This window comes from Cydia strobilella, chromosome 24 (assembly GCF_947568885.1).
Source record: "Cydia strobilella chromosome 24, ilCydStro3.1, whole genome shotgun sequence".
Lineage (NCBI taxonomy): Eukaryota > Metazoa > Arthropoda > Insecta > Lepidoptera > Tortricidae > Cydia > Cydia strobilella.
The window spans coordinates 531,140-558,666 of record NC_086064.1 but is presented as its reverse complement, the minus strand read 5'-3'; the positions used below and the strand labels follow the sequence as shown (position 1 = coordinate 558,666).

The following is a 27,527-nucleotide window of genomic DNA, read 5'->3' as shown; positions in this document are numbered from 1 at the left end:
CCAACTGGTGAGCAAAAAAACGATAGTCCTCTTTGCCTGTTAAAAGAATCGGCAATAAAAACTTGTATCAAAAATATCAGTTTGAACAAAATCCTTATTTCATTTATTTAACATTAAAAGTCATGTGCATTACAGAAGATGTTAGTAAAATGTAGTCAGTACATTGATACCCGGGTAGGGCACATAATGTTAGTACTTATGAGGTACCTACAGAGGGCTAAAGTTTTTGTGCTCACCAGTTGGCGCCACTGTAGATGTAAATTCTTCTATGCTTATTTTTATAAAATCAATACGTTCTAATATACACAAAGGTATTTTAACGTCTAAATGTGCCATTTTTTCAACTTGTTTAATTTTGCATATATTTTAGTTGGCAGTTTTTATAAACCACTAACATTTATTGAGCTATATCATGTTTACCATGATTAATCAAAGACGAACAAACATTTACCACAATTATGAATAAGGAAGGAGTTAAGTAAATTCCCGATAAAAAAGCTTGAAGCCCCTAAAACTTCTTTGCATTGGACATTTTGAAAGACCTCCATCTACACTCGCGCCCCTAGCGGCGGAATTAAACGCGGTAGCCCTCATTACCTACACTAGAGCGGTACTGTCATAGTAAATCTTGTAACCACAGTAAATTCACTGCCATCTATCGACACACTTTAAAACTAAAAATGAAGATTTATAAAAATACGATAAAATGTATTTAAATATGGATAAATGAGTTTTATTTGCATTAATTATTATTATGATTTTGACCCATGTTCTTTCACTGATATGCGTTAAAATTGTTTTAATGACAAACGAAACCGTCAACGCCATCTATACGACAGTAGGCCAAAGCTAGTAGCGCCCTCTGAACGAGAATCAAATTTTCTTGATTTTCGAAGCACTTTTTTCCTTAGACTGTATTCATCTATTACGGAGTTATATCTATCTTTGTTACCTACTTATACTTATATTATAATCTATTGCTTGTACCAATTATAATGCCTGCATATCTAATTTAATTTAACATTTTTATAATATGTCAAGAAGCTAATAATTATAACAATAATTTGGAACCCTTTTCAAACTCAAACATATTTATTGCTCATAGTATTACAAATTACAAGAATACAGACCCTGTAAGGGCACAGCAATTTTGTTTTGCTGCAACGCACACAGCAATCCTACGGGTTTTTTTGTTTTGTTTTTATATTTTTCTTTTGTTTCTTTTATATGTGTGTATTGTGGCAAAAGAATAAATGATTTGTCTATCTATCTACATTTACTTAATAGGTTTGTGTAAATAAACTTCGTTTATTTTCTTGGCAATGGTTGTATTATTTACTCATTTATAATATTCTCTCCAGCAGCACAGAGCCGACAATCCGACATTGTTACATATCTGTATCAGAGTTTACATTAGTAAACATAGAAGACTGACAACGCCGCGAGAATTGTCATTGTTGTAAATGGAATTTAAGTTACTTATAGCAAATACATAATTATGTAACTCCGTATAAGCAAGATAAATAGTATAAGGAAAAAATGTGCCTCGGAAAGCAAGAAAAAGTTATACTCGAATAGATGGCGCCACACCTTTAGCCTATACTCATCTCATCAAGGGGGGGCAATATTTCTCACTTATAAGAAACTAGTTATAAGAAACATGTACCGTTTGTGCCCAAATAAACATTAAAACATTATGTCCTGTCTTTGTTTGTAACATGTATTTTTCTTTGTAGTGCACAATAAAGAATTTTATTATTATTATTCCACCTACCCAGGGTCTCAGCCAGGTATAAGTAAATTTCTGTCTCATTTACAGAGGGTTCCATTTATAGAGATGAGACTTGAGGTTATTTCAGTTATAGAGGCTTGTTTTGTCTCAGCACTAACAGAGATAATTCAGTGCTAAAGTATCGGGACCGCGCTATGAGTCAGCTATAATAGAGGTACTAAGTACCTAACAGTGACAGATTTATTACGTATAAAGCTAAAATAAAAAATAGGAATAAGCGAAACCTATTCACCTATGTCGAGTCCATTAAAGTTGCGGGGAATGCTGTTTTGTATGAAGATTGTCCGTCTTGAATGTTTACTAGTCTCTACTTGTATAGAAACATAGGTAAATAGTTTAGGTAGGTATTCGTGTGATAGTAAAACATAGGCGACATAAGTATGTATTTATTAAGCTCGCTAGCAACTCGCAAGCGCACACTCTTAGTAACAGCCGGTTTTGTGCATGATGCTTAGGAAGTCCTTGAGGAGCGCCTTCCTTAATTTCTCCCTTGATCCAAGAGAAGTTTTCTGGAAGAAATAGAAGGAAATAAGTAAAAGTAGGTTCATGTGGCAGCAACGGAGGAAATATTTTCACATGAGAACAGTATATTTGCACCCAAGATATACTAACTAATCGCCGGGAACAATCATTTGTCTTTATGTCTGTAAACAAGGCGCAGATTAGATTAGAACTGGGTGCCTTATTTAAACCTAATATTGCATTCCCAGATTATGTATCTCAGAGGTACCTAACTATCAAATAATAGGTACCTATCTCATTGCACAATACAGCCACACTCATACTTATTCAAAAGAGTAAAAGTTACCTACTAAGACAGACCTAGTGGAGCGTTACAGTTTTTTTAATGTCTAGTACTTAATTCGGTACTCAAAAGAACCTACCTTCTATTTACAGCTATTACAAATTGCTTCAATAGCTACTGGCTCACAGTAGTCTGACCAATGGACTAGTTGCCATCAGCTAGCAGGTGTTATTACACCTGTTAGAACCTAAAACAAAAAAGTATCTACCTAGATGTAAGTTTTTCAAGTAGATTTTCCCCCTTAGGTTAGGATTTGAATGTTGAGGTAAAAAGTAGCTTAGTAATGTAACCTAACCTAGGTTAATAGCATAAGTAAGAGATTGTGCAACAGATATCTTATCATACTAACTTTTACATTTATAATGTGAGGTAGTATTTAAGAGTTTAGGAGCATTGTTATCGAGAGGTTTGTTTGACAGACATGTAAACTTTACGAGAAACACTGCAATTTTATAGCTTTACCTTTAGGTGTTTTAGTAATCCATCACCGTTTTGACTTTTGAGGCTCGGCGTTAAGTTCGGCACATAACTGTAAATATGCGAAATGCCCGAAATTCTTCGTCTGGCATATCAGACGGGTTGTAAGAGTGTCTTGATAAAGCTATGCACGAGATTTTTAGACGCTCTTTTTCTTTAACAGCATCCGCAAGTAGGAATAATAAAATTTGACTTTCCTGCAAAGAAAAAATTGACAATATATATATACAGCGGAACATTGTAACTAATAACTCAATATCATAGAAAAACTGATATTTACCCGTAATTTATACCTTAAAATTGGTTTATTCAATAATTTTGCTTTCACGACAAGGCTTATCGTCACCTAAGAAGCACGTAGATAGAATTAACGAAGTTGAACTGTCAAAATGGGACAATGTGTCAAATTATCAACGACGGCAACGACTATGTTATGCAAATTGTCGTCTGTCAAGCTCCTGTCATCTACCGCTGTCATTCTGTCATCTACCGCTGTCATTCTGTCATCTACCGCTGTCATTCTGTCGTCTACCGCTGTCATTCTGTCGTCTACCGCTGTCATTCTGTCATCTACCGCTGTCATTCTGTCATCTACCGCTGTCAGATGTGGATAACTATCACGATTTCGCCCTATCACGGCCTTGTCACGCTACCATGCTAAGCCCGCAGGTAGTATTGTTACTATACGTGTAACGCCTTTGTCTAAAATGTTTTTAAATTACGCTTAACAAATCATTTGTAAATTATACTTACTTATCTAAAGCACCGTTGCAATACTTGCAATATTATTAGGCAGTACAATCCATGAGTTATGTTCATAACATTATGTTAATCACAACAATTTATGCATGTTTAATAAGTAGTAGTACATATAATAACTTAATATCTATAATATGCAAATTATTCAAATATTTTTTAGTGTGTGAATTTGCTTTACATCTTACATTCTAAAGTTATAGGCAAATTAGAATAAAGTTATTGATGTAACTAGACTAAGGGGTATAATTGTTACGCGCGTAGTATTTTAGCATAAATGTGGCTGATCCGTTAATTTTCCTCTATTTTAAAGGATCGGCAACGCGCATGTTACACTTACGAAGTTTCAAACGTCCAATACGTCACGGTAACCTGCACCTGGCGAGCTTTTTTTTTATACCACGTCGGTGGCAATCAAGCATACAGCCCGCTTGATGGTAAGCAGTTACCGTAGCCTATGGACGCCTGCAACACCGGAGATATTACACGCGCGTTGCCGACCCTTTAAAAATCTGTACACTCCTTTTTTGAAGAACCCCATACTGTAGCCCCTCGGGAAAACCTCGGCAGGGAGCTCATTCCACAGCCGAAGCGTAATACGCGGGAGGAAATTCCTCTTAAACCGGTTTAGGTGCTAGGGTGTGAGGATGAACACCCTGCCGATGGCGAGCGGTGCGGTGATAGAAAGCGGCCGTTGGCATCATGTCAAACAGTTCTTCAGAGCACAGCCCATTGTACAAGCGGTAGAACACGCATAAGGAGGCGAAGTCTCTCCTTAGACTTAAAGGTTCAATACCGCTTGTGAGTTTGGGATCGTCGACGATTCGTACAGCGCGCCTTTCGACTGAGTCGAAGGGTCCAAGCTGTCTGCTTGTTTACCACTGACGTACAAAAATCAGTTAACACATTCTACAAATACCAATATGGCATATTTATGTTAGTTTCCGTACTGCAACTATGCGAGCACTGGCGTAAGTACGTGCCTTGCCCGATAAACCTGCGCTATTTACGCGTGTAGCACGTCCGATATGTTTCACACATTGTTGCACCCACGAGGGTGTACAGGGTAACCGACGTTTCATACGGCACTTAAGACGTTTGCGTGTAATGCATTGTTGCGAGGTGACGTTACATTTGTAGCGGGGTTCGTGGTCTACATATTTACTGCGCTTTTAGTAGCTAATCTGTATAGGAACTAGAAAGGAGATGAAAATGGCTACGTATAATATAAAAACTCAGTACTCAGGACAAAAGGTATATAATATATTTGGTAGCAAGCCAAATCATTCGAAAGTATGCCGAGCTTGGAGAGTTAAGTTATGGCACTCAATGCAATATCATCGGCGAAACAAAATCCCGCGGACGTACATTTGCTCGTTCGGCCATCTACTGTCCGCGCGCCAATTCCGTGCATTCGGAGGTCGAGGAAGTGGGAGGGTGTGTGCCGCGTACGTACAAAATGACACCACTGTCATGACGCCCAATATTCCTAACATTCCTCAGCTGTGCACGGAATTCACGCGCAGATAGTAAATAATGTTTTCTTAGGAGGACATTGTTTGTATAGAAGTATATAAGAATTGAACATTAATAAATTTATTTACATACAAGATATATACAGTGGTACTACGTAAACGAAATTAATAACTAGCCTAAATCTAAAATAGGCCCTTGAGGCATTGTACCAAGGATGCTGGCGGCATTTCCCCGCTGTATCGCAATGCTGATACGTTGTGCGAGAAAGCCGCCAGCTCTTCGGTCACCAGTTACGTCAACCAGACGCTTCGCGATTTCTGCAAACAACTTATGCGCGGGGGACCCCATGGACCTAGAGTTTCAACTCCAAATGGAACGAAATGATACTCTCTACCGAGGCTCTTATATTTATCTGCGAATTATCAATAGCACTCCAATCAATTGTCGAATCGGTGAGTCTTGATCTTTAGATTTTATTTTTTAAATACTCAAGGTATATTCCACATTAGCAAGTTAGTTGCTAACAACAGGTATACCTAATGGAAATTGCTCAACACATCGTTAACTTCTAAACATCGTCCTAAATACGAACCCTCACCTCGCAAAGTGCTGCTTACATTGTAAATGTTTCCCCAATGAGTGCGCCCTACGCGCATTCAAAATGAACATGAGCGTAGTACTTGTATGGAGCGGTTAGGTCATTTCGCGTTGAGAGGGTAACGGGTTGTGTGGGTTATAAAAGGGCATAAGTACGGGTGTTTTGGGTGCGCGTGCGTCGTTTTGAGTGTGAGGTTGAAGGGTACGTGCAGACACAAAAGGCTGGCGGTCGATTAGCAGAAACATTGTTTGCTGCGATTACTGAGCTAATGTGGCGAACTATTGATTTTTACTTAGGGATATTATACATTTTTTGTGCGTCAAATAAAATAAAATAGTTTTTTTTTCTTAGTGTATACTTTACCCATGTATTTATGTAGGTAGGTATAGGTATGTATGATACAGCCTATGTATGTACCTACAAGAAGCGCCAGCATCATTTTAACATAAGTGGGACATAATATTGTCTTCGGTTACCGCGATAGTTACTCATGAAATAAAACTATGAAAACGGATTATATCGCGTATATTGAATTTATAATACAATACAATACTATACAATACAATACAATACAATATAAACAATACAATACAATATAATACATTATTGTTTTTTATCGCGTATATATATATATATCTTTACTTAAAATAATTGTAGTGTATAACTAGCCTTATGAACCGATTTTGCATGTACAACCAGCCTTAAAGTTTGTAGTCTATGATTGTTCATTATTTTAGTATGTGGGTATTTTTGCACTTTGTAATTTTTCCTCAGTCACCCGTTGACCACGAACGCTGTAAAGGGTTCGAAACGTCGGGATGTATTATAAATTCAATATACGCGATATAATCCGTTTTCATAGTTTTATTTCATAAGTGGGACACTTACCTCCTCATTATATTGTATTTGCAAATAAGTAAACCACACTACGGTTCAAAAATACCTGTTTACATAATTTCGTTTTAAAACTCTGTAATTTATTAATGTATACTAACTTAATTTCTGGCCTGGATCCCCGCTCCGGGTTATTCTTGGTGCAGAGGTTATCCATCGCGATTCAGCGCGGTAATGCGGCGAGCGTTTTGGGCACCTTTGCGCCGGGGATGACGCGGGGTGGGATTTTTGACTGACTGCTGCTTACTGCTTTGGTTTTGTTTTGTGTTTGTGTGTTTTTTTTAATGTATATATTTTTTATGTTAAGTAATGTAATATAATAATGATTAATGTGATTTATTGATTTAATTTAATGTAATGTTTGATTTGTAATATCTTGTAATAATGTAATGGAATTTATTATTTATTGGTAAATGTAATAATTAAATTAAATTAAATTTTATGACCATAAGTTGTGATAAATCTTTACTACTGACTCATTTTTTTTTTTGTATTGGGTTTTTAATTAAGGAGGGAATTAAATCTTCTGGGGTCCGTGGTGTAGGGTTGGAGCCGGCGTAGTTTTTATCGCGTATATATATATATCTTTACTTGAAAATAATTGTATTGTATAACTAGCCTTATGAACCGATTTTGCATGTACAACCAGCCTTAAAGTTTATAGTCTATGATTGTTCATTATTTTTAGTATGTGGGTATTTTTGCACTTTGTAATTTTTCTCAGTCACCCGTTGACCACGAACGCTGTAAAGGGTTCGAAACGTCGGGATGTATTATAAATTCAATATACGCGTTTTATTTCATGAGTAACTATCGCGGTAACCGAAGACAATATTAAACTAATCTAATTTGTAATATTTACTGTGTAAATTAATATTTTAAAATTCCTTGTAATATATGTGTGTTGGCCTATAAACTTGTGAAATAAATTAAAATGCTTTCTATAAAAGTGATCCCATAAGTCATCTGTGAACAAATTTTTGTACGGAGTACCATAGAGTAACTTATACTAGAGCGGTACTGTCATAGTACATTTTGTAACCCCAGTAAATTCACTGCCATCTGTCGACACACTTTAAAACTACAATTGAAGATTTGTAAAAATACGATAAAATGTATTTAAATATAGATAAATGATTTTTTTTATTTGCATTAATTATTTTGATGATTTTGACCCATGTTCTTTCACTGATATGCGTTAAAATTGTTAAATAACAAACGAAACCGTCAACGCCATCTGTACGACTGTAGGCCAAAACTAGTAGCGCCCTCTGAACGAGAATCAAATTTTCTTGATTTTCGAGGCACGTTTTTTCCTTAGACTGTATCCATCTATTACGGAGTTATATCTATCTTTGGGAGTACTAAAAATATGCACGTATGTGACTTATGTGTTTTCTCAAACAATAGTAATAAAACTAATAAACTTCAGTTATTATGGCAGTATTGGTGGCGTCGGCAAAAAACGCCAGATGTAGCTGACGTTAGGACCCCAGCGCCGTCGCTCACAACACCATAATCCTTTAATCTCAGGAAACACTCATTCTTCAACATCATGTTTATAACTTTATTATGTAAGAGTACAAAGTGTTTATAAGTATCTTAACACGACATATTAATAACGGGTCACTCACTATTTTAAGTCGAAAAACGCTCGACATGTTTCACTACGTACCGAGGAGCGTCATCAGGAGCTTGTGTTGACGGTGACGGACTTATTAATACGTTACCCGTTATTAATATGTTTAATATGTCTGTGTCTCACGGAAGTTTTGTGATTAAAATATCTTTACACGACTAGAATCATTCACAGTTTACTACCACTATGTATTTTTTAAATTTGTAGAAAATGGTTACAGGGATTCGAACTCACGACCATCGGCTTCACAGGAAAGGGTCATTATCATTACCCACTAGGCCAGACCCCCACTATTTAAAATTTATTGCTCAAAAAACAATAATAATGTACAAGTGGCGAATAAATATCAATATTAACACTAAAATACCCTACCCTCCTAAATACTTCCGTAAGGAAAGGCAATTATCGCAGAGAGCCAGATGTGCGTCGCCCGCGCAGCTCTAATACTGAAGCTTAAGCTTAATCCATCGTTGGAACACAAATGAGTTATAAGCACCTCTGTACTGTGGTCGGGTGAGAACCAGCTATCTTGAAGTCAGTATACCCGTCCCTGCAGAGGTTATAGGTATATTTTATAACCAGGCTGTATCTCATGAACCGTGTTAGCTAGACAGTTGAAATTTTCACAGATGATGTATTTCTGTTGCCGCTGTAACAACAAATACTAAAAACAGAGTAAATCAAAAAAATATTTAAGTGGGGCCCACATAAAAAAAACGTAATTTTTTGGCGTTTTTTGCGTTGTACGGAACCCTTCGTACGCGAGTCCGACTTGCACTTGGCCGGTTTTATTGTAGTCAGTTTTTAATGATTAATTTTATTGTTCCATTTATTAGTTCAAAGATTCTATTACTATAGCCGGTCAAACAACTTTGTCAGTAGAAAAAGCCGCCAAACGAAAATTTTCTATTGGACGATATCTCTTTGCGCCTACATTTTTTTAATTACTACTGACGGAAATGGATGGACAGACTATAGTGATGGAGATTTCTGCAAGACTCGTTCCGTACTGGCCAAATAGTCATGCCACTAAAAAAGGTTCGCGCTTGCGGCACGCTTCAAGTTTCCGGTCTGGATCTGAATCCATCAAGATTTGAGGAGTTCCATCAATTTGTCATAGAACTCATCATCAGAACTGGACCTTGACAAAAACTTCTCTTAGAACCTTAGTTGCTTAACAAGCTTTACGAAAAGACAAGCATGAAATACGCAATTCTAGCCAATTTTTTAATGCACTGAAAAAAAAATACGGTCGAATTGATAACCCATTTTTTTTAAATTCCGTTAGAAAGATAGGAAGAATATGGTGCATTGCATTGGATTATCTGCAATGGTGGATTTTATTTTTATATTTTATGTTTCGTTTGATGCATGTTATAAAACTCAAATGATACATGAGACTAGGTAACTATTATCATAGAGTAACTTATACTAGAGCGGTACTGTCATAGTAAATTTTGTAACCCCAGTAAATTCACTGCCATCTGTCGACACACTTTAAAACTAAAAATGAAGATTTATAAAAATACGATAGGATGTATTTAAATATAGATAAATGATTTTTTTTATTTGCATTAATTATTTTTATGATTTTGACCCATGTTCTTTCACTGATATGCGTTAAAATTATTAAATAACAAACAAAATCGTCAACGCCATCTATACGACTGTAGGCCAAAACTAGTAGCGCCCTCTGAACGAGAATCAAATTTTCTTGATTTTCGAGGCACGTTTTTTCCTTAGACTGTATCCATCTATTACGGAGTTATATCTATCTTTGCTATTATTATAGTTCTCTTTTTTATACAACGTTGGTGCAAACAAGCATACAGCCCGCCTGATGGTAAGCAGTCTCCGTATATAGCCTATGGACGCCTGCAACTCAAGAGGTATAGGGTGGAGGTGGAGATAGAGAGGTAAAGGTCCACTTTGTTTTGTTATATAAAAAACTGATGTCCAACTAACCATTAAGCAGAACTTTTCTCAACCCCACATATCGTATTTCTGCAAACAATTTACTTACTCTTTAAATAAGCGTTTTCAATGAAAAAATAAAACGCTGTGTGCGCAGGCGCACCGCAGGCCGCCATAACGAAGTATTTAGCGCGCAAGTTTATTTGTTCCAATTTTAAACGAGGTCAGGGTCGGTGGAGGTTTCAATAAGAAATTACATTATGTACAGCAAACAGCGAGGCATTTACACATAATCTGTACACATATGTACCTAGTATAGTAAAAAAAATAAAAGAGTGGACGACCCCGACTTACAAGCATGTCCGTAGTTAAGAAAGACCTAGAGAATAAGAATATAGATCCAACGACGACCCGGAACAGATACAACTGGAGAAAATTGATTAGGAGAGCCGACCCCAAATAAAAATGGGATAAGGCCTGAAGAAGATATGTACCTATATAATATAATTACATACGTACGTAGAAAGTATATTAAGAGCCAACAGGAGCTGAGCGAATTCTCAATTTTGAGATTTCAAACTGATTATCTCCGTCGCGCTGACGGGGGCGGCGCCGCCATATCCCCGTGTGTGTGGTGCACGCACACAGACGCGCACGTCATTTGCGCTCACGGACCTTATGCCTGCAAGTCGCGTCGCGGTCGGGGCCCGCTATATAGGCATATCATAGGCTATAGCTAGTTCTTACAAACTTTTTCTGTTAGCTTAGCTCGCTACCACCACTGAGCGTTTACTTATTTCCTGTTATTGTGATTTAACTTCTTGATTTTAGGTAGCTGAATTCAATATCCTTCTACAACCTGCAATCCAAATAACATTTTGACTTTTACAGGAGAGTAAAAAAACAATCATTTCTTTTCTCGTTTCCGTGCGGAAAGTATCAACTTTCGACACGCTGTGCTATTAGTACACTACATTGTGCAACGAGGGGGGTAAGTGAGATTTTGTAAAGGAGGAGTTTACAATATTCTTACCCCCGGAGTTACACACAATGGTTTTCGTTACACTTGTGATGAAAAACTAAATTTTCAGGGAAATAATTATAAAATACGGTGACATTTCAAATATTCGTCCGCCATATTGTCATTTCTTGACAGGTTAGGCATCTAAGGCACAGACCTTCGGCATTCAGCCACGATTGAAAATTTTGTGTAAAAATATTTTAAACGGCTATTAAATTAATCCAATTAAATATTATAAACAAAAATACTAAATTATAATTGTCAGTATTTTAGAAGTAAAACTCCCTTACACACCCTTATACTTTAAACAAAGTATTTTACTTATAACTTACTTGGTTCGTACTTCGTATGAATTAGTGACATATCTAATTAAAAAAAGAAAGCTATAACTCCCGCGGGAACAATATAGGCCTTTTGTTTTCCCTTCAGTACACCTGCATGAAATAAGATCTTTTCGAGCAAGTGTGATGAAAAACAAATTTGTCGCTCTCCGGTTTCGTTCATTAGAAAAAAAGAAAGCCTCAGGTTAGATAAAATTATCATAACAAAGAAACATGTGACATGAGATATTTCTTACGTTGATGTAATTATACAGTTTTATTAATGGTCCGTTTTTTATTTATGAGTCAGATTTTGATTAAAATAGGTATGTTTGAAGAGCTCCTAATCCTGGTCGGAATGAATAAGAAACCCCAATTTGGGACAATAGTCTAGTCTACAAAACGTTCAAGGTGGTTAAAAATATAGTGTAAGCTGTTCGCATTAAAAAACCGCAAATCGATGTACAGGTTAGCCGTTTGGTACACGTATACTAGAGGTCAAAACAAAATTATCGACCCGCAGTTCCTAAAAAAAAATCCCTTGGGAGGGGTGCTGAAACTTTTTTTGTATAAAAAAATCTTTTTTTTTGTATAAAAAAACTTTTTTTTTTAAACCTATCGTATTCTTCTCTTATCTATCATACGAAAGGGCTTTTTGAAGCGATTCTGAAAATATATCACATCATTACATTTTAGCCATTTTTCTTAAATTGAAACAAAAAGAATTTTCAAAACATACCAAGTTTGGGCTCCTCCAGATACGATATGGCTGATTTTTTTTTGTACAATATACCAAAAATGATACGTGATTTCCTCATATCTAACCCAAAAAAAGGAATTTTAAAAATAATTTTATTTAGTTTTTTTTTAAATACAAAGTGACACAGTTAGGTTTAAAGATCTTTATTTTCTCATAAGAATACATAATATTCACTTACACGAGAATTAATTGTTTTTTCACGCAAAATACATTTTATCGGTGAGCGCACACTTAACCTATAACAAATAACTTAATACTGTAGGTTTTAATATATATGACTTAAACTAAAAGTATACAAATTAAACTAAATTAAACAAAAAACACTTTTTTTTGGTTTTTTTTTGTCGGGTATATCAATAACTTATAAACAGAACAATTAGCAATGGAATGCGAGCGTAGTTGCTACGGCCCGGACCGGCCGTTCTACTTCAATACCTATTTTACGAGACTTATGGAACTGTACTGCAGATACGGTATATATTAATCATACAAGGATACGTAATATCCATATATCCAACGGGAAATACCTCTTTAACCCTTTAACTTGACCCCAAACTTGGTATGTTTTGAAAATTCTATTTGTTTTAATTTACAAAAAAAAATGGCTAAAATGTAACGATTTGGTATACTTTTGGAATCGCCTCAAAAAGCCCTTTCGTATGATACCACACACAATAGGTTTTTGAAAAAAAAAATGTTTTTTTTCCATACAAAAAAAAATGTTGTAGCACACCCTTCCTAAGGGATTTTTTTAGGAACTGCGGGTCAAAAATTTTGTTTTGACCTCAGTATGCGTGTGCCAAACGGCTAACTTGTACATCCATTTGCGGTTTTTCTTTGAAATTGGGCTTGTACGGCTGCCACTAATAGAGATACTAACTCCTAAAAATACGTATGATACCTCATTAGATTCGGAATGATGTCTAGAAAAATGTATTCGAAGCATTCCCACATAAAAAAAGTTCAAAAGCTATTAACAAAAAACGCAAACGTACCATTACGCAAAAAACAGCAAAAAATCACGTTTGTTGTTTGGGGAGCCCCACTTAAATATTTATTTTATTCTGTTTTTAGTATTTCTTGTTATAGCGGCAACAGAAATACATCATCTGTAAAAATTGCAACTGTCTAGCTATCACGGTTCATGAGATACAGCCTGGTATGACTGACAGATAGATTGACAGACAGTCAGACAGACAGACAGATATTATTTTAAAGGTATTAAATATTCTTTTAAAAATTAGAAAAAAATATGGTGCATTTAAAACATATCATGGAATATACTACGGTTATAAGTTGATAGTATGTAAAGTTATTTTTTCAACAAGTTAGGCAATTATTAAGTAACCACATTTTTCTCGAACTTTCGTCTTTGTTGTAAATAATAAAAAAAGAAAATAATTGTCGTAAAAAGTATTTCGCCTCGTGGAGCCCTTTTCATATACATACTTAATAAGATCACGTCATAAACGATTTAATAAAAGTAATACTTTATTTAAAATAAATTTTAGAATAATAGTGAAAATTGTAAAATATAAAACAATATTTTAACCAAAGTATTACTAATTCTTTTTACAATCAAATGTATGAATACGTACTTAGAACTGATACTTTTCTAAATAACGAATAAATGGACTAAATTGTGTTATTAATTTTTAGTGCAAATCACCACAATTTGCTTCTAAAGAGCAAATCAGTGACCAAAAATGATATATGATTTTAATGTTTCGTTCATATATTCAGATTTGTGTATGAAAATGTGAAACTATTATTTCTAAAATAAATTATTCGTCCCTAATTTACACAATAATTATACCAAATTTGATCTCATAGCAACAGATATGTAGAAATAGAGGCAAACTGGACCGCAGAAGCCGACTTTTCCCCTCCCTTTTTCGCGGGTTACCAGGACTTAATCTCGTAGCTAGTGCGTCAGCTCAGCTTTGTATGAACCAAGGAATAATAAATAGTGTTAAACGATATCCCCTGAGGCCAAAGTGCATACTCACTTTACTTACTTCGCCTACTAAGAGGCAAATCGCGACTTTGAAAAGGTTTATCGATCTTATCACATCACTAGATTATCGACATTTAATGTCGACTATTGCCCATCACTTTTCTGTCTGTGTACGTATTTAGAAACTTGACCCCGCCCCTAAAATTAGTGCGATAAGAACAACTGCAGCTTAGGCGAAAAATCCTGCGTAAAAATCTCAAAAATCGAGGTTTTGTACTCGACTGTTTCCTCCTCCAAAACTTAACCAATCGTAACCAAATTTGGAAATCTAAATGATTATGAAATTGTCTGTGTCGGACTGTTTTGATTTTTTGGCTAATTGATACCAGTTTTGAATACCACGCCTCTCATTGCGGCATAGTCAGTGAGGCCATTTTTGGCCATGTGTGAAGGGCTCTAGCGCCTTAAAAAACAAAAATATCAAAAAAAGCAAAACACACCGACACAGATATTGACAATATTAATCTGTGTTGAAAAAATCATTGCTCTAGCTTCAAAAACCACGGAGGAAACAGTCGAGTACGTTTGTATGGAGAAATGACCACTCCTGTTGGCTCTTAAGGATGACTCAGAATGATCCGGTTTCGACACACAGAACTGGATGATAAGCATAAAAATTACAGGTCTGGGTTCGACCCTAGGCTAAAGAGACACTTCATTTTCTATGACGGGTGACAGGTGATCAACTGATCACGTAAAGATTTCTATGAAAAATTGAAATGTCAGACGCCTCGGCCCGGCCCCGGACCGTTAAAGCATGAATTATCCTTTAAGCGACATCAAAAATGGCAATATTTCCTATAGCTGGTAGATACATAATAATATTTTTTGATAGGTACAAGCCATTAGTACCTTGCACTACAAGGTACCAAAGATAGATATAACTCCGAAATAGATGGATACAGTCTAAGGAAAAAACGTGCCTCGAAAATCAAGAAAATTTGATTCTCGTTCAGAGGGCGCTACTAGTTTTGGCCTACAGTCGTATAGATGGCGTTGACGGTTTCGTTTGTTATTTAACAATTTTAACGCATATCAGTGAAAGAACATGGGTCAAAATCATAAAAATAATTAATGCAAATAAAAAATCATTTATCCGTATTTAAATACATTTTATCGTATTTTTATAAATCTTCATTTTTAGTTTTAAAGTGTGTCGATAGATGGCAGTGAATTTACTGGGGTTACAAAATTTACTATGACAGTACCGCTCTAGTATAAGTTACTCTATGAAGGTACTGAAGTACATAATTACATACATGTAAAGGACATTTTAAAATAAAATAAAAAAATCTCGTCAAAATATCTAGTCACACGTATAATACGACATCGAGTTGTATCACCCCTAAAATATTGTTATACCTAATACAATAAGTTAGTTAGTTACTTAATTACTTAGTTACTTACCTAATTGATATCCGGGAAATGTATAGTTAAAAACCGGCCAAGTGCGAGTCGGACTCGCGCACCGAGGGTTCCGTACTTTTGAGTATTTGTTGTGAAAGCGGCAACAGAAATACATCATCTGTGAACATTTCAACTGTCTAGCTATCACGGTTCATGAGATACAGCCTGGTGACAGACAGACAGACGGACAGATGGACAGACGGACAGCGGAGTTTTAGTAATAAGGTCCCGTTTTTACCCTTTGGGTACGGAACCCTAATAATGTAGTGTTATAGTTTTTAATTTAATTTAATTATGTGTTATGCTTATGATCTAATTTAATTTATTTTAATTTTAATTCTTCTACTGTAATTTTTTATTTTTTAACTGACTAACCAACGTTTCGGAATATGTGTACTACTCGTAACAAGAATATGGATTTTTATTAATCTGAAATAAATATTATTCATTCATTCATTCATAATAACTAGGCAAATCGTGAGAACCGAAGTGATTACGAAAAAAAGCGGAGGCGGCATTGTTTATGACTCGTTCCCGCGCAAAACAAGGCCCTCCCGCCGAATCGTCACCCGTTCGACCATAGACAATAAAAAAACGACGCCTTGTTGCGAATAGCTGACAATTGTCGCGTAGAGGTGCGAAATGTTAAAAAAAAACATTATTTTCGTGAGAAACTTTCTCGGTTTAAAATAAATTCAGTTTTTTGAAATATTTGTACATCGCAAAGCGTGAGTCATGTTTCCGAAATGACGCACACATTAACAATGAGAGTACATTGTACGTTTTTATTTCAATTCGTGCTTTGGGCTTTCCCTATTCAATTTATTGTAAAGTGACTTTAAATAAGTTAAATCGTTTTGTAAACAGATCAAAGAACGCTCTTTCGACTCAAAAATAACTGGAAATTTGAAAATGAAGCTTAAATATAGTTTGTCAAAGGACTGTTTCATTTCAAACATAGACAGAGAGAATCATATATACTATCTTTGTCTTACACTAGTACTAGCACCCAAAAGAAAAGGAAGGAAAATCAAGTATGTAAATCTTTTTACTTATTTTTATATTACATTCATTATGACATTTATGACTATGACGTAATTGCCAATGAGTCGATTTACTATCCTTCGAGCCACTGAAATGCACGTGTTCACAATACAAAACTTGACACTTTTAAACAATAAATATCTCCACAAATCCGCAACTCATTCATTACTACGCTCCATTCACGTAATCAGAAACAAAAGACACCTTACACCCTCACCGGTTCCCAAGCCCACGATGCAAATTACTGAACGATTACAAATGAATGAATGAATGACACAGCAGGTGTCTAAACCTTACGGCGTAAACAGAAAAAACCGTGCCATAGACACGTGCGTTGCGGCAAGAGACAATGGTGTTTAGGAAAAAAAAAACAAAGATGACTTTTGGCGCGTTTTATTGACTTGTCCCTTTCCCACGACTTAGTTCGGTTTTCGAATAAGACGTATTGTTTCTAACGGCAATTTACAATTAGAGCCTTTATTTTCTTACTAATTAGGACGTATTTACTGTAAAGGGTTTATCATTTACGCCTTTTTACGTTGGATAGTGGATAATTGTAATTTCTTACTAGGATTAAGGTGTTGGGATAGTAATCCTTTTCAAAATCCTTTTCAGATGATGGATGTCGCAACAGCATCTGTGGCGTCTTATGATTACGATTATTTACTTTTGCTTTCGAATAATAATTAACTTTCTTTAAGCTATTTTTTCTTTTCTAAGGAAAAAATATATAATAGGTACCTGTTTATAAACTACTGCATTGTTCTATAAACTTCAGCAATGAGGGCTAACGCGTATGAATTCGCCGCTAGGGGCGCTAGTGTAGATCTGTAGATGGTGGTCTTTTCCATAGTTCGAAATGTCAAATGTCACTTGTCACTTTAATGACAGCTGTTCTTTAGTCTTTTGGACCACCATCAACAGAGGCGCCAACTGGTGAGCAAAAAAACGATAGCCCTCATTTATTTGTCACATAAAGGGAAGATGCGTGCATAGGTTGTAATATTCACGCACCTATCGCTTGATTGTTTACCATCGTTATGCTTATGATACGATATAAAGGAACATTTAATAAACCACGCTTAGGTGAGGTTACATAAAAGAAAAAAAAATCTTGAATACATAACGGCTTACCTACAGGTATTTACATATACGAGTAAATTAAAAGTGAAGATGCGTATTTAAATTACACCGAATAATATGTAGTAATGCGTTATACTGTGTGTTTATTTCCATTCATTCAATTCGCTCCATTCACCTCTTCTTAAATATACGAGACATATACTGGAACCATACATATATTTGAATCTGTCTATATCTATACGAGCGCAAAACGCAACAAATCTCTAATATTTACTCAAAGCACATCCCTCAACCATTCTTTTTACAACTAAACCTCATAATCCTGCTCCAAAATGCATCATAAACACTCGAAACTGCAGAAAACAACATAAATTACTCGTGCGCAACAAAAACAGTGCCCCCTTTAAAACAATACGTGTCAATCTGGCATGATTCCTGACGCTATGTGAGTCTATATTATACAGAACCAATCTACTATGAACTCATAAAACTATACGCAATCGTTGCTAAGTCTTTGCAATCCTAATCCTTTAGACTAGTTTAGACAGTTCTAAAAGTCCAAAAGCCCCCAAGTATGGTCCAAAACTGACTCGAAAATATTCGTTCAGGGTGTGTGACTACTATTTGAATGTCAGAGTTCTAAGGAAAATTATTCTCATAAATGAGAGAAAAACTCAGACAACACCAAAAAAGAATTCGACCGAAGGTTCGGTTTCGTCCAAAAAACTTTCAGCCGCGCTAGTGTCCACCCGCAGAAATCCGCCCCAGTGGGAGGTCTTTGCGTCCGAAGTTTCAGTTTCGATTTTCAGCAGGTTTCGGCATAAAAATCAGGTATCGGCCGAAATTAGAGCAAAACTAAACGTTCGGTTTCGGAAAAAAATCCGTTTTCAATCGGAAACTACATTTTAGTAATAAATACTAAGTGCCAGTTGCACTATCCGCACTTGACAGACTGATCAACGTCATCCGGCGCGCCGCGGCGGCTTACTATGAAACTCCATACAATAAAATTTAGCGAACTCTTTAACGATGACAAACAGTTTGGTGCAACCGACCCTAAGTATCAGCAATGGGAATGACAATCTCTCGAGAGCTGCGCGGGTGCGGGAGTGCGGGGGTGACGGTAACAGAGGGGACCACCGGGAGGACCCGGATCCTCGGATGCGAGGATTAGACGCACGTGCATATCTTTGTTTTGGATGCGACCAGTTTTTGCCAGCTTTGATCATTTGATCTCTATTGCCTATGTGATAAGGATGACGTCTGGTTGATATTTCTGTATAAAGGACGGCTGGTAGCTGGAATTTTTGAGCTCTCAAAATATGGTGCCGATCATTTTAAATGGGTTTAATCGTGTTTAAATGTTTTGGATTTAGTTTTCTTCCCCTTCGTGACCCTTTGAGACGGGGTTTAGTTGAAATAATAAAGGGACCATAAATATTTTATTTTTAAGAAATCTACTTTATTTTGAGTTTTTTTTTTTTAATTTAGTTTATTGTTTTTAGTTTAGTGTGAGTACCTACTGTGAATTTATGACCTCTACCATACACTATACTACGCCTAAGAACGCAATTCGGCATTATTTTCGACTTCTCGTTACATAGCCGTGTGCGTTTGATATGTAATGTTGTGACATCGTAAACTTTACCCTCTTCAATTGCTTACCTTGTTCGAATAATTGACACTGATAGTAAATTCTTATTCAAAAATCCATTCCGTTTCTTATATTTAAAATCCGTTGCATTCTCATTAAAAACCGTGCCATAATAAAATGACATCTTTATCGGAGCATTCAAACATCAATTCCTGTCAAACCCTGGTTTGCTAAAATCTCTGTGCCAAAACCTGCAACTAGTATGTTAATTCGAATGAGATTGGGTCACGTTTGTACACCGGAACACCTGAAACGACTAAATCGCGTGGCCAGTTCTGCATGTACATGTGGAGCTGATCCCGCTGATCTTAATCATATATTCTTTGCATGTAACCTATATGACCGTTCTATATTATTAAGACAGCTTTCAGATTTGAAAGTTCCGTTTCCCACATCTATTACAACACTCCTGTATATTAATGATTCTTCTCCATATATATTTAAATCATTATATTTATTTATCTCACGTCATAACATTAAACTTTAACTTACTATAATTTACCTTTTCCTGATCCTTATCCAAAATTCCGAATTACCCGTTATCCCTTATTGTATGTAATCCTTTAATTCCGTTTCCCCGTTTTACTCGTTTGGCTGAATGCGCCAGGAGCGCGATGCCATAAAAAAAAATGACATCTGGTCAACCTTTACGTCCGTTATCTTCAAAATCATATTCCATAGACAACTTCGCAACTCCAGTTTCATTTTTAATTTTTTCCGCGACTCGGGTGACGACTCAAACAGTCAAGATGGCAGATATGCAAATCGCATTCATTCCATTTTATCGATTTGTCCTTTTGAGTTGAGTATTAAATACGGTTGTGACGACGCATAATGAACCATTGATTTTAGTTATTATTGTTTACGATCAATTTGAATGGTTGATAGAGCGATTAATGTTTTGTACGTTTATTGAATAGCCTGTTGAGTTTTGTTTTATACTCGGGGATAAGACAAGCATACAACATAAGGCTACACAGATATTGCAACAAATGTCATGCGATTTTATATAATTGCTGGCGAAGGGGGACAAACGTACCTATTCAATTGATTGATCAAATGCCGCAATATATTACGAACCACATGTGATTATTGGTGATATTTGTGGAGGCCAACCTATGTTAATTTTAATTAATTTAATTTATTTATTTCAAAAAAACACTTAAATGACTAGGTATACAATATTTTCGCCAAACTGAAGACAGTTTACAAAGTACAGAACAAACTGTAGGTATCTATTTATTAGTTTTACTTGGTTTTACTTATTATTTATTTATTAACATTAAGTTTAAGGCTAAATTTCTTAAGAATAATAGTTTTTTTATACTTTATAGCTATCGTGTGTACCTACTTCATCTCACGAATTTCACGAAAGCCATGACCGTGAACCTTGTTGTTATGGTACTACGTTTTATATTTAAACCTCCACTTCAAGGATGTAACATGTGCTGAGATGATTAAAAACGAATAAACTTCTTTTTTGAAATAGACCTTAGACCTTTTTCTACTCCAGTACTCATATTTTTTGTAGAGTCTGTTCGGAAAGAGAAGAGTTGTGGAATGTACTGGGCCCCATACTTTCCATGACTTTTCTCGTTCCGCACAGACTCTTGACTGCCAGTGAGATCAAAAATCTACTTCATAAGAAGCGCGGCGCGCGGGGCCCCGGCGCATTTTTATAAGGAACCTAACAGCAGTGTTCTTTGGGATATTCATACAATATTATGCAACTGTTGTTTTTTTATTCTGGCAAAGATCTACAAACCAATATTTCCTTTTTTTTTTAATTTTAGGTGTTTGCTGCTGTCTTAGAAAAAATATTGTGTGCTCAGGAAAAAATTCTTACTGCAATCAAGAATTGGGACTGAATTGCCAGTCATAGCGCCAAAAAACATACCATAAACCAAGAATATATTGTCCATCTAATTTGTGTTTTAGCAGAAGTTTAGTTTAATTTAGTTCAGAAGCAGGATTAGGATTACTTAGTAAATCGGTCAATTAGATTATCATTTCAGTATGTGCTGGGATATAAAAAGATGACTAAAGCATAGAGTAACTTATACTAGAGCGGTACTGTCATAGTAAATTTTGTAACCCCAGTAAATTCACTGCCATCTGTCGACACACTTTAAAACTAAAAATGAAGATTTATAAAAATACGATAAAATGTATTTAAATATGGATAAATGTTTTTTTTTATTTGCATGAATTATTTTTATGATTTTGACCCATGTTCTTTCACTGATATGCGTTAAAATTGTTAAATAACAAACGAAACCGTCAACGCCATCTATACGACAGTAGGCAAAGCTAGTAGCGCCCTCTAACCAGAATCAAATTTTCTTGATTTTCGAGACACGTTTTTTCCTTAGACTGTATCCATCTATTACGGAGTTATATCTATCTTTGACTAAAGTAACGGAATTATAAAAGGATCCTGCGGGATCAATGTGCGGGATAGATTGCAATCTAACGGCCGCGAATATGAATCTTAAGTTATGAATCTACAGTTATTCTTTTGTTGACACGATCTGTCAATCGCGTACATCTTTATCGAAACCCTATGAAAATAAACAATCTATAAGCCGTAAAGAAACATGAAACATGACGTAACAATACTATCAGCCACAATGCCGACCAATCGCCGCGCAGATATACGGGCTCCTTTATTTGACAACTTATTGTCCGCCATTATAGTACCTGTCGTTTTTTTTTACGGAAACGGACATAGGAAGGAGGTGTTCTGCCAGTATGCAACTGAACCTGTTCGAGTGAGGTGCAATTTTATTTATGAAATAATCAGTTACGTATTCGAGTGCGGATTAGGAAGTTGTTTTTTTTTTTGTTTTAAATATTTTTTGCAAAATGAAGTACCCATGCAGGAAGAATTTGACACTATTCACAAGCAATATTTTTGTCGATTTACGTAAGTTTATTTATATTAATTTTTCTATTAGCTTATTTGATATTTTATCTACTTAGTACCACCCTTACCTACTTTTAATTATTTGCAATAATTTTAACTATTTTTTTTATCGATCGGTCTTATAAGAAAATAGAATGTTCTTATTTTTCTTTTTCTTTTCAAATATTTCTGTTTACCACCAATGTAAGGCTGCATTTCCACCAGAGACGTGCGAGGATGCGTAACAAGGGATGTGTTTCTTAAGAATCAATAGAATCTCTTAATTAAATTAAGAATAGGTAAAATAATATAATGTCTTTCCTATTCTCGCGCAACACAGCTCTAATGGACAATATTATAAATTAATAAAAATAAAAATAAAAAAATTAATGGGACATTCTTACACAAATTGACTAAGTCGGGTAAGCCCTAGAAGGCTTGTGTTGTGGGTACTTAGACAACGATATATATAATACTTATACAAATACTTAAATACATAGAAAACATCCATGACTCAGGAACAAATATCTGTGCTTATCACACAAATAAATGCCCTTACCGGAATTCGAACCCAGGACCATCGGCTTCACAGGCAGGGTCACTACCCACTAGGCCAGACCGGTCGTCATTATATCGGTTCTTATCACATACATTCCTCGCTACGCATCTGGGGCTTTCTCGAACGATATTAGACTAATATTATTAGTGTGATGGAAACTGAAAATGGGCCCCTGGATGAAACGCAACCTAATACAAAAAACTGTGATCTCGGTGTGCAATGGGAATGGGAACAGAAGTTTCATACAAATTGCCACCATATGTTGTATATTGTCGCACTCTACGGTCAGCAGCTCCGCTCCAAAACGTCGTATGTCCATTAAACTTAGAAGGGGATTTGGTAGTTTTGTTCTAAGCTGAGTGTAAGCCGGTAAGTTGATTTGTAAGCATTAAGGTGACGTTCTAAAAGCTTCCAGAGCAAATGCTACACGTTATTTTTTTTTTAATACCACGTCGGTGGCAATCAAGCATACGGCCCGCCTGATGGTAAGCACTAAGCAGTTACCGTAGCCTATGGACGCCTGCAACACCGGAGATATTACACGCGCGTTGCCGATCCTTTAAAAACCTGTACACTCCTTTTTTGAAGAACCCCATATCCAACCCCAAACGTTATACTGGTTATGTAACGTAAATATCCCAGTGCTGGACACTATCCCTATAATCGAATTTAAACTATCGTGAGACATAATCATAATCAAATCTTAAAATCTTTAATCCTCAAATTTTCCCCTCTTAACCTTAAATCTTCTCGGGGCAGAGGTGTAGGGTTAGCGCCGGCGTAGCTTTATTTGACGTTCATAAGCGCATTGTAATAAACGGTTTATTTATTTATTTATTACATACACACAAACAACCATTAATTACTTTCTTTATTTTATTTATAGACATAGACATTAGACATGCCTACTTATAGATATGCCTACTTGAATAATAAACTATCTTTACAGTACATATGGTGCAACTTTCTCGCCCTAGTGCGTAAAGAGCACTTTTCATGCATATGTCGAAAGTTTAAAGGGCCATATGTACTGTAAAACGTTGTACGATACACGTGCGAATAGGTAATTCGCAACTCATGTCGATTTAAAACACTCTCTGCGGTCGTGTTTTAATCTGTCGCCACTCGTTTCGAATTTTCTCTTTTCCGCACTTGTATCGTAAATAACTATTATCATCACACTAACATTAGGCTAAATTTACGGTTAATCTCACATGTTTTTAGTCACTCTCTCGTCGTGACCGCTACTTACTAATGCACTGTTAGTGCTGGAAAATGAAGACCTAGAGGCCAATTTTTAAATTTCGACCGCTCGATGTCGTGTATTTCGTTCAATAATATCTCCACTGGGTCTCTATTGTTTGCCATATAGTTTTCAGTCATAATGTATTGTTTGTCCACATTTTCGTTAGTCAATTTGTTTTTTCTCAGAAACCCGTAACTTTCCAGGATTGCCATAAAACAAACCTAACCTAACCTATAGAGGATAACCTGAGGAAGATCCTGAAAAGTTAACGGTTTCAGAATTATGACTAATGATAATATGACTTTCAATAATTATTACTAGGGTACTAGGCATTTAAATTATACTAAAAGAATTGAAAACGAGTGGTTAATAATACCATTAATACCACTAGATTCTAGATTTCTATCGCTCGTATTTCAAAAAATAGCATTTCGCCGTTTTCCACCGATTTTTGAATGACGAAATCGAGCGATTGAAATTCAAAAATCGCCCCCCTACTAGTACTAGGCTCTCCGAAACATGTCGCGCGACTAACTAAAAACACTTGAGTTTATCCGTAAATACAAATACAAATAGTTTATTTCCAGAAAAATATTAGAGCATTTACAATTTGTACTGATCCCCACACTAGGCAAAGCCTGTCCTGTGAGGGAAATCATCCGAATATTTTTTTTAAAACCCAGAAAAATAAAAAAATATATTACTATCCCTATAGTTGCCACGTTCAACTTGAAATAAATAAGTGCGCCTTTAGTGGGCACTCAGATTACCAAGGACGAGAAATATTTTTTTTTGCGTTCCTCTAAATTTGTCCATGAGTATATATGTAGATGATCACATGTTAAACAGCTAGCAGCTAGGTAAGTTTACTCGTACACAGAGACATTTCGAGCTCAAATAACCACAATGAGAATAGATAGACAAATCAAGCGGCCGATTTTAATTTGTTGTTTTTTTGTTCGTTATGTTGCGAAAAAAGTTGTTCCATTTTGACCAAAGATAGATATAACTCCGTAATAGATGGATACAGTCTAAGGAAAAAACTTGCCTCGAAAATCACGCAAATTTGATTCTCGATCTGATGGCGCCACTAGTTTTGGCCTACTCTCGTATAGAGTGCGTTGATGGTTTCGTTTGTTATTTATAATTTTAACGCATATCCGTTAAAGAACATGGGTCAAAATCATATGAAAATTAAAAAATCATTTACCCATATTTAAATACATTTTAACGTATTTTTATAAATCTTCATTTTTAGTTTTAAAGTATGTCGATAGTTGGCAGTGAATTTTCAGTGGTTACAAAATGTACTATGGCAGTACCGCTCTATCTTATTATATCCTCTTTGATTTTGACACAGATAGCGTCGATTTACTCGATTTGATGTCCTTGACGAGAAACGCACGCACGAACATAGAATTGCCAAAATACAATTCGAATTTAACTGTTTTTCGAAACGCGTCACATATCTTGCTTCTAGGTATCAGTAGGTGGCATAGCAATGAATTCGTCAGTTGTTCCATTCGCCTCATAAAACACGACTTGGGGTTTGAGGTCTCGTTACCTTGGTTGTCGAGAACTCACCTCGATCGCTCGACCAATCAGAACACGGCGAGGTTGCTATTGGATGGAATAATTCATCAGCGCTGTTGTTTTCCCGCCAAATGTAGTGCTGAGAGCTAGGGTTGCCCGCGTTGGAGTATCACTACTGAGTCAGGGTTGACACAAAAGAATTCCTTTTCAGCGATCTGTATTGAAACTTCGCAGCTGGTGTAATAACAATTGACTAGCATTAGTAGTATTTGTGTAATAACTTACTAAGAAACTTTGGTATTTACTACATAGCTTTTTCAAACTGTCTATATTGAAACTGCTGAAAGCCTACACTTTTGAAATTAAGAACAAGGCCGTATACTCATTATTTTTCAGACAATGGGAATATTTCACATCAACTGTTTGACATAGTGGACGCTATATGTGGTAGTTTCTATAAAAGGGACCTTATTGTCGATGGCGCTTATGCCATTGTAAACGATGCTCCGATATAAATACAATGCCGCGCTACGCTGTGCGGCGTAAGCGCCATCGACAATAAGGTCCCTTTTCATAGAAAATGCCCCATATTAAATTATAATTAATAGAAACGAATAAGAAGAAATTTAAGTACTTAAAAACGACTATAGAAAGCTTTAAGCATTTGATGCATAGGCGACACCTATATTTTCAGAAAAGTGACACACCCTTTTGTCGTCCGGTTAGATATGTTTAATAAGAGCAACGCATTGATATACAAACATCGGAATCATTTAAAAAATCGTAATAGTTTTTATTAATAAGAAATGCCTCGCAATGTCATTAATAGCATTTTGACGTTTAAATTCTGAGTTTACATTTAGGTTTTGCATTTTTAAAATCACGGAAAAAATTGAAATTGACAAGTAGGTACGTATATATTTTTATATAGGTAGATATTATGTTTACTTTATCTTCTCCAAATTCTTTTGCACTCTTAATATTGGAGCATTTTGACTTTAGTTTATTCGCGCTTGCAAATTCACAATTTTGGTAACCCTAGCAAGTTGTTGACGTCAAGTACGCGCGGGCGCATGAATATGCATCGCGTTACGTTACGCGTATAATTCCTGAATTTGTAATGCGCTGGGGCGTGGGGCAGGTCAGGATGCCCGTGTTGTAAAATAAAAACAAAACACTGGCTGGAAACTGCGGTACTCTGAAGTAATTTAAGTAAGAACACTTGGAAACTTTTTTTATACAAGCCATAATGTGTTTCAGAATTGTTTAATTTTGCCCTAATTGGTTGTCATAAATAGAGGCGTCAGAGGCGTGACGCCTTAAAGTTTTGGCTGCAAACGATTTTCATTAGTATTAGTATGTAATTTTATCACGAAATAAATTATTTATGATTTATTAGGAAATGTGTAACCGACGCTGGAGCCGATAGTACCTACCTACAACAGCAAATATGTACATGTTACTTATTAGGGTTCCGTACCCAAAGGGTAAAAACGGGACCCTATTACTAAGACTCCGCTGTCCGTCTATCCGTCTGTCTGTCTGTCACCAGGCTGTATCTCATGAACCGTGATAGCTAGACAGTTGAAATTTTCACAGATGATGTATTTCTGTTGCCGCTATAACA

At 35.8% G+C, this 27,527-nt stretch overlaps 1 protein-coding gene and 1 long non-coding RNA gene across 4 annotated transcripts in view; one reads left to right on the top strand and one right to left on the bottom strand.

The window, feature by feature from the left end:
• LOC134752285 (single-minded homolog 1) overlaps positions 1-27,527 on the top strand; it is a 101,546-nt gene that overhangs the window by 50,304 nt on the left and 23,715 nt on the right. The window contains exon 1 of one of the 3 annotated variants that reach the window (XM_063687942.1): positions 22,302-22,583. The exons of the other annotated variants lie outside the window; for them this stretch is intronic. Within the exon in view, the coding sequence (XP_063544012.1) occupies positions 22,523-22,583 (61 nt within the window). The 5' untranslated portion in view covers positions 22,302-22,522. Of the gene's footprint in view, positions 1-22,301; positions 22,584-27,527 lie in introns of those variants that run through there. 3 annotated transcript variants of the gene reach the window in all.
• LOC134752278 (uncharacterized) lies at positions 2,150-4,729 on the bottom strand. Its single transcript, XR_010128749.1, has 3 exons — positions 3,060-4,729; positions 2,677-2,784; positions 2,150-2,301 (listed from the first exon to the last, which is right to left on the bottom strand). It is a non-coding gene; the product is annotated as an uncharacterized LOC134752278 (long non-coding RNA).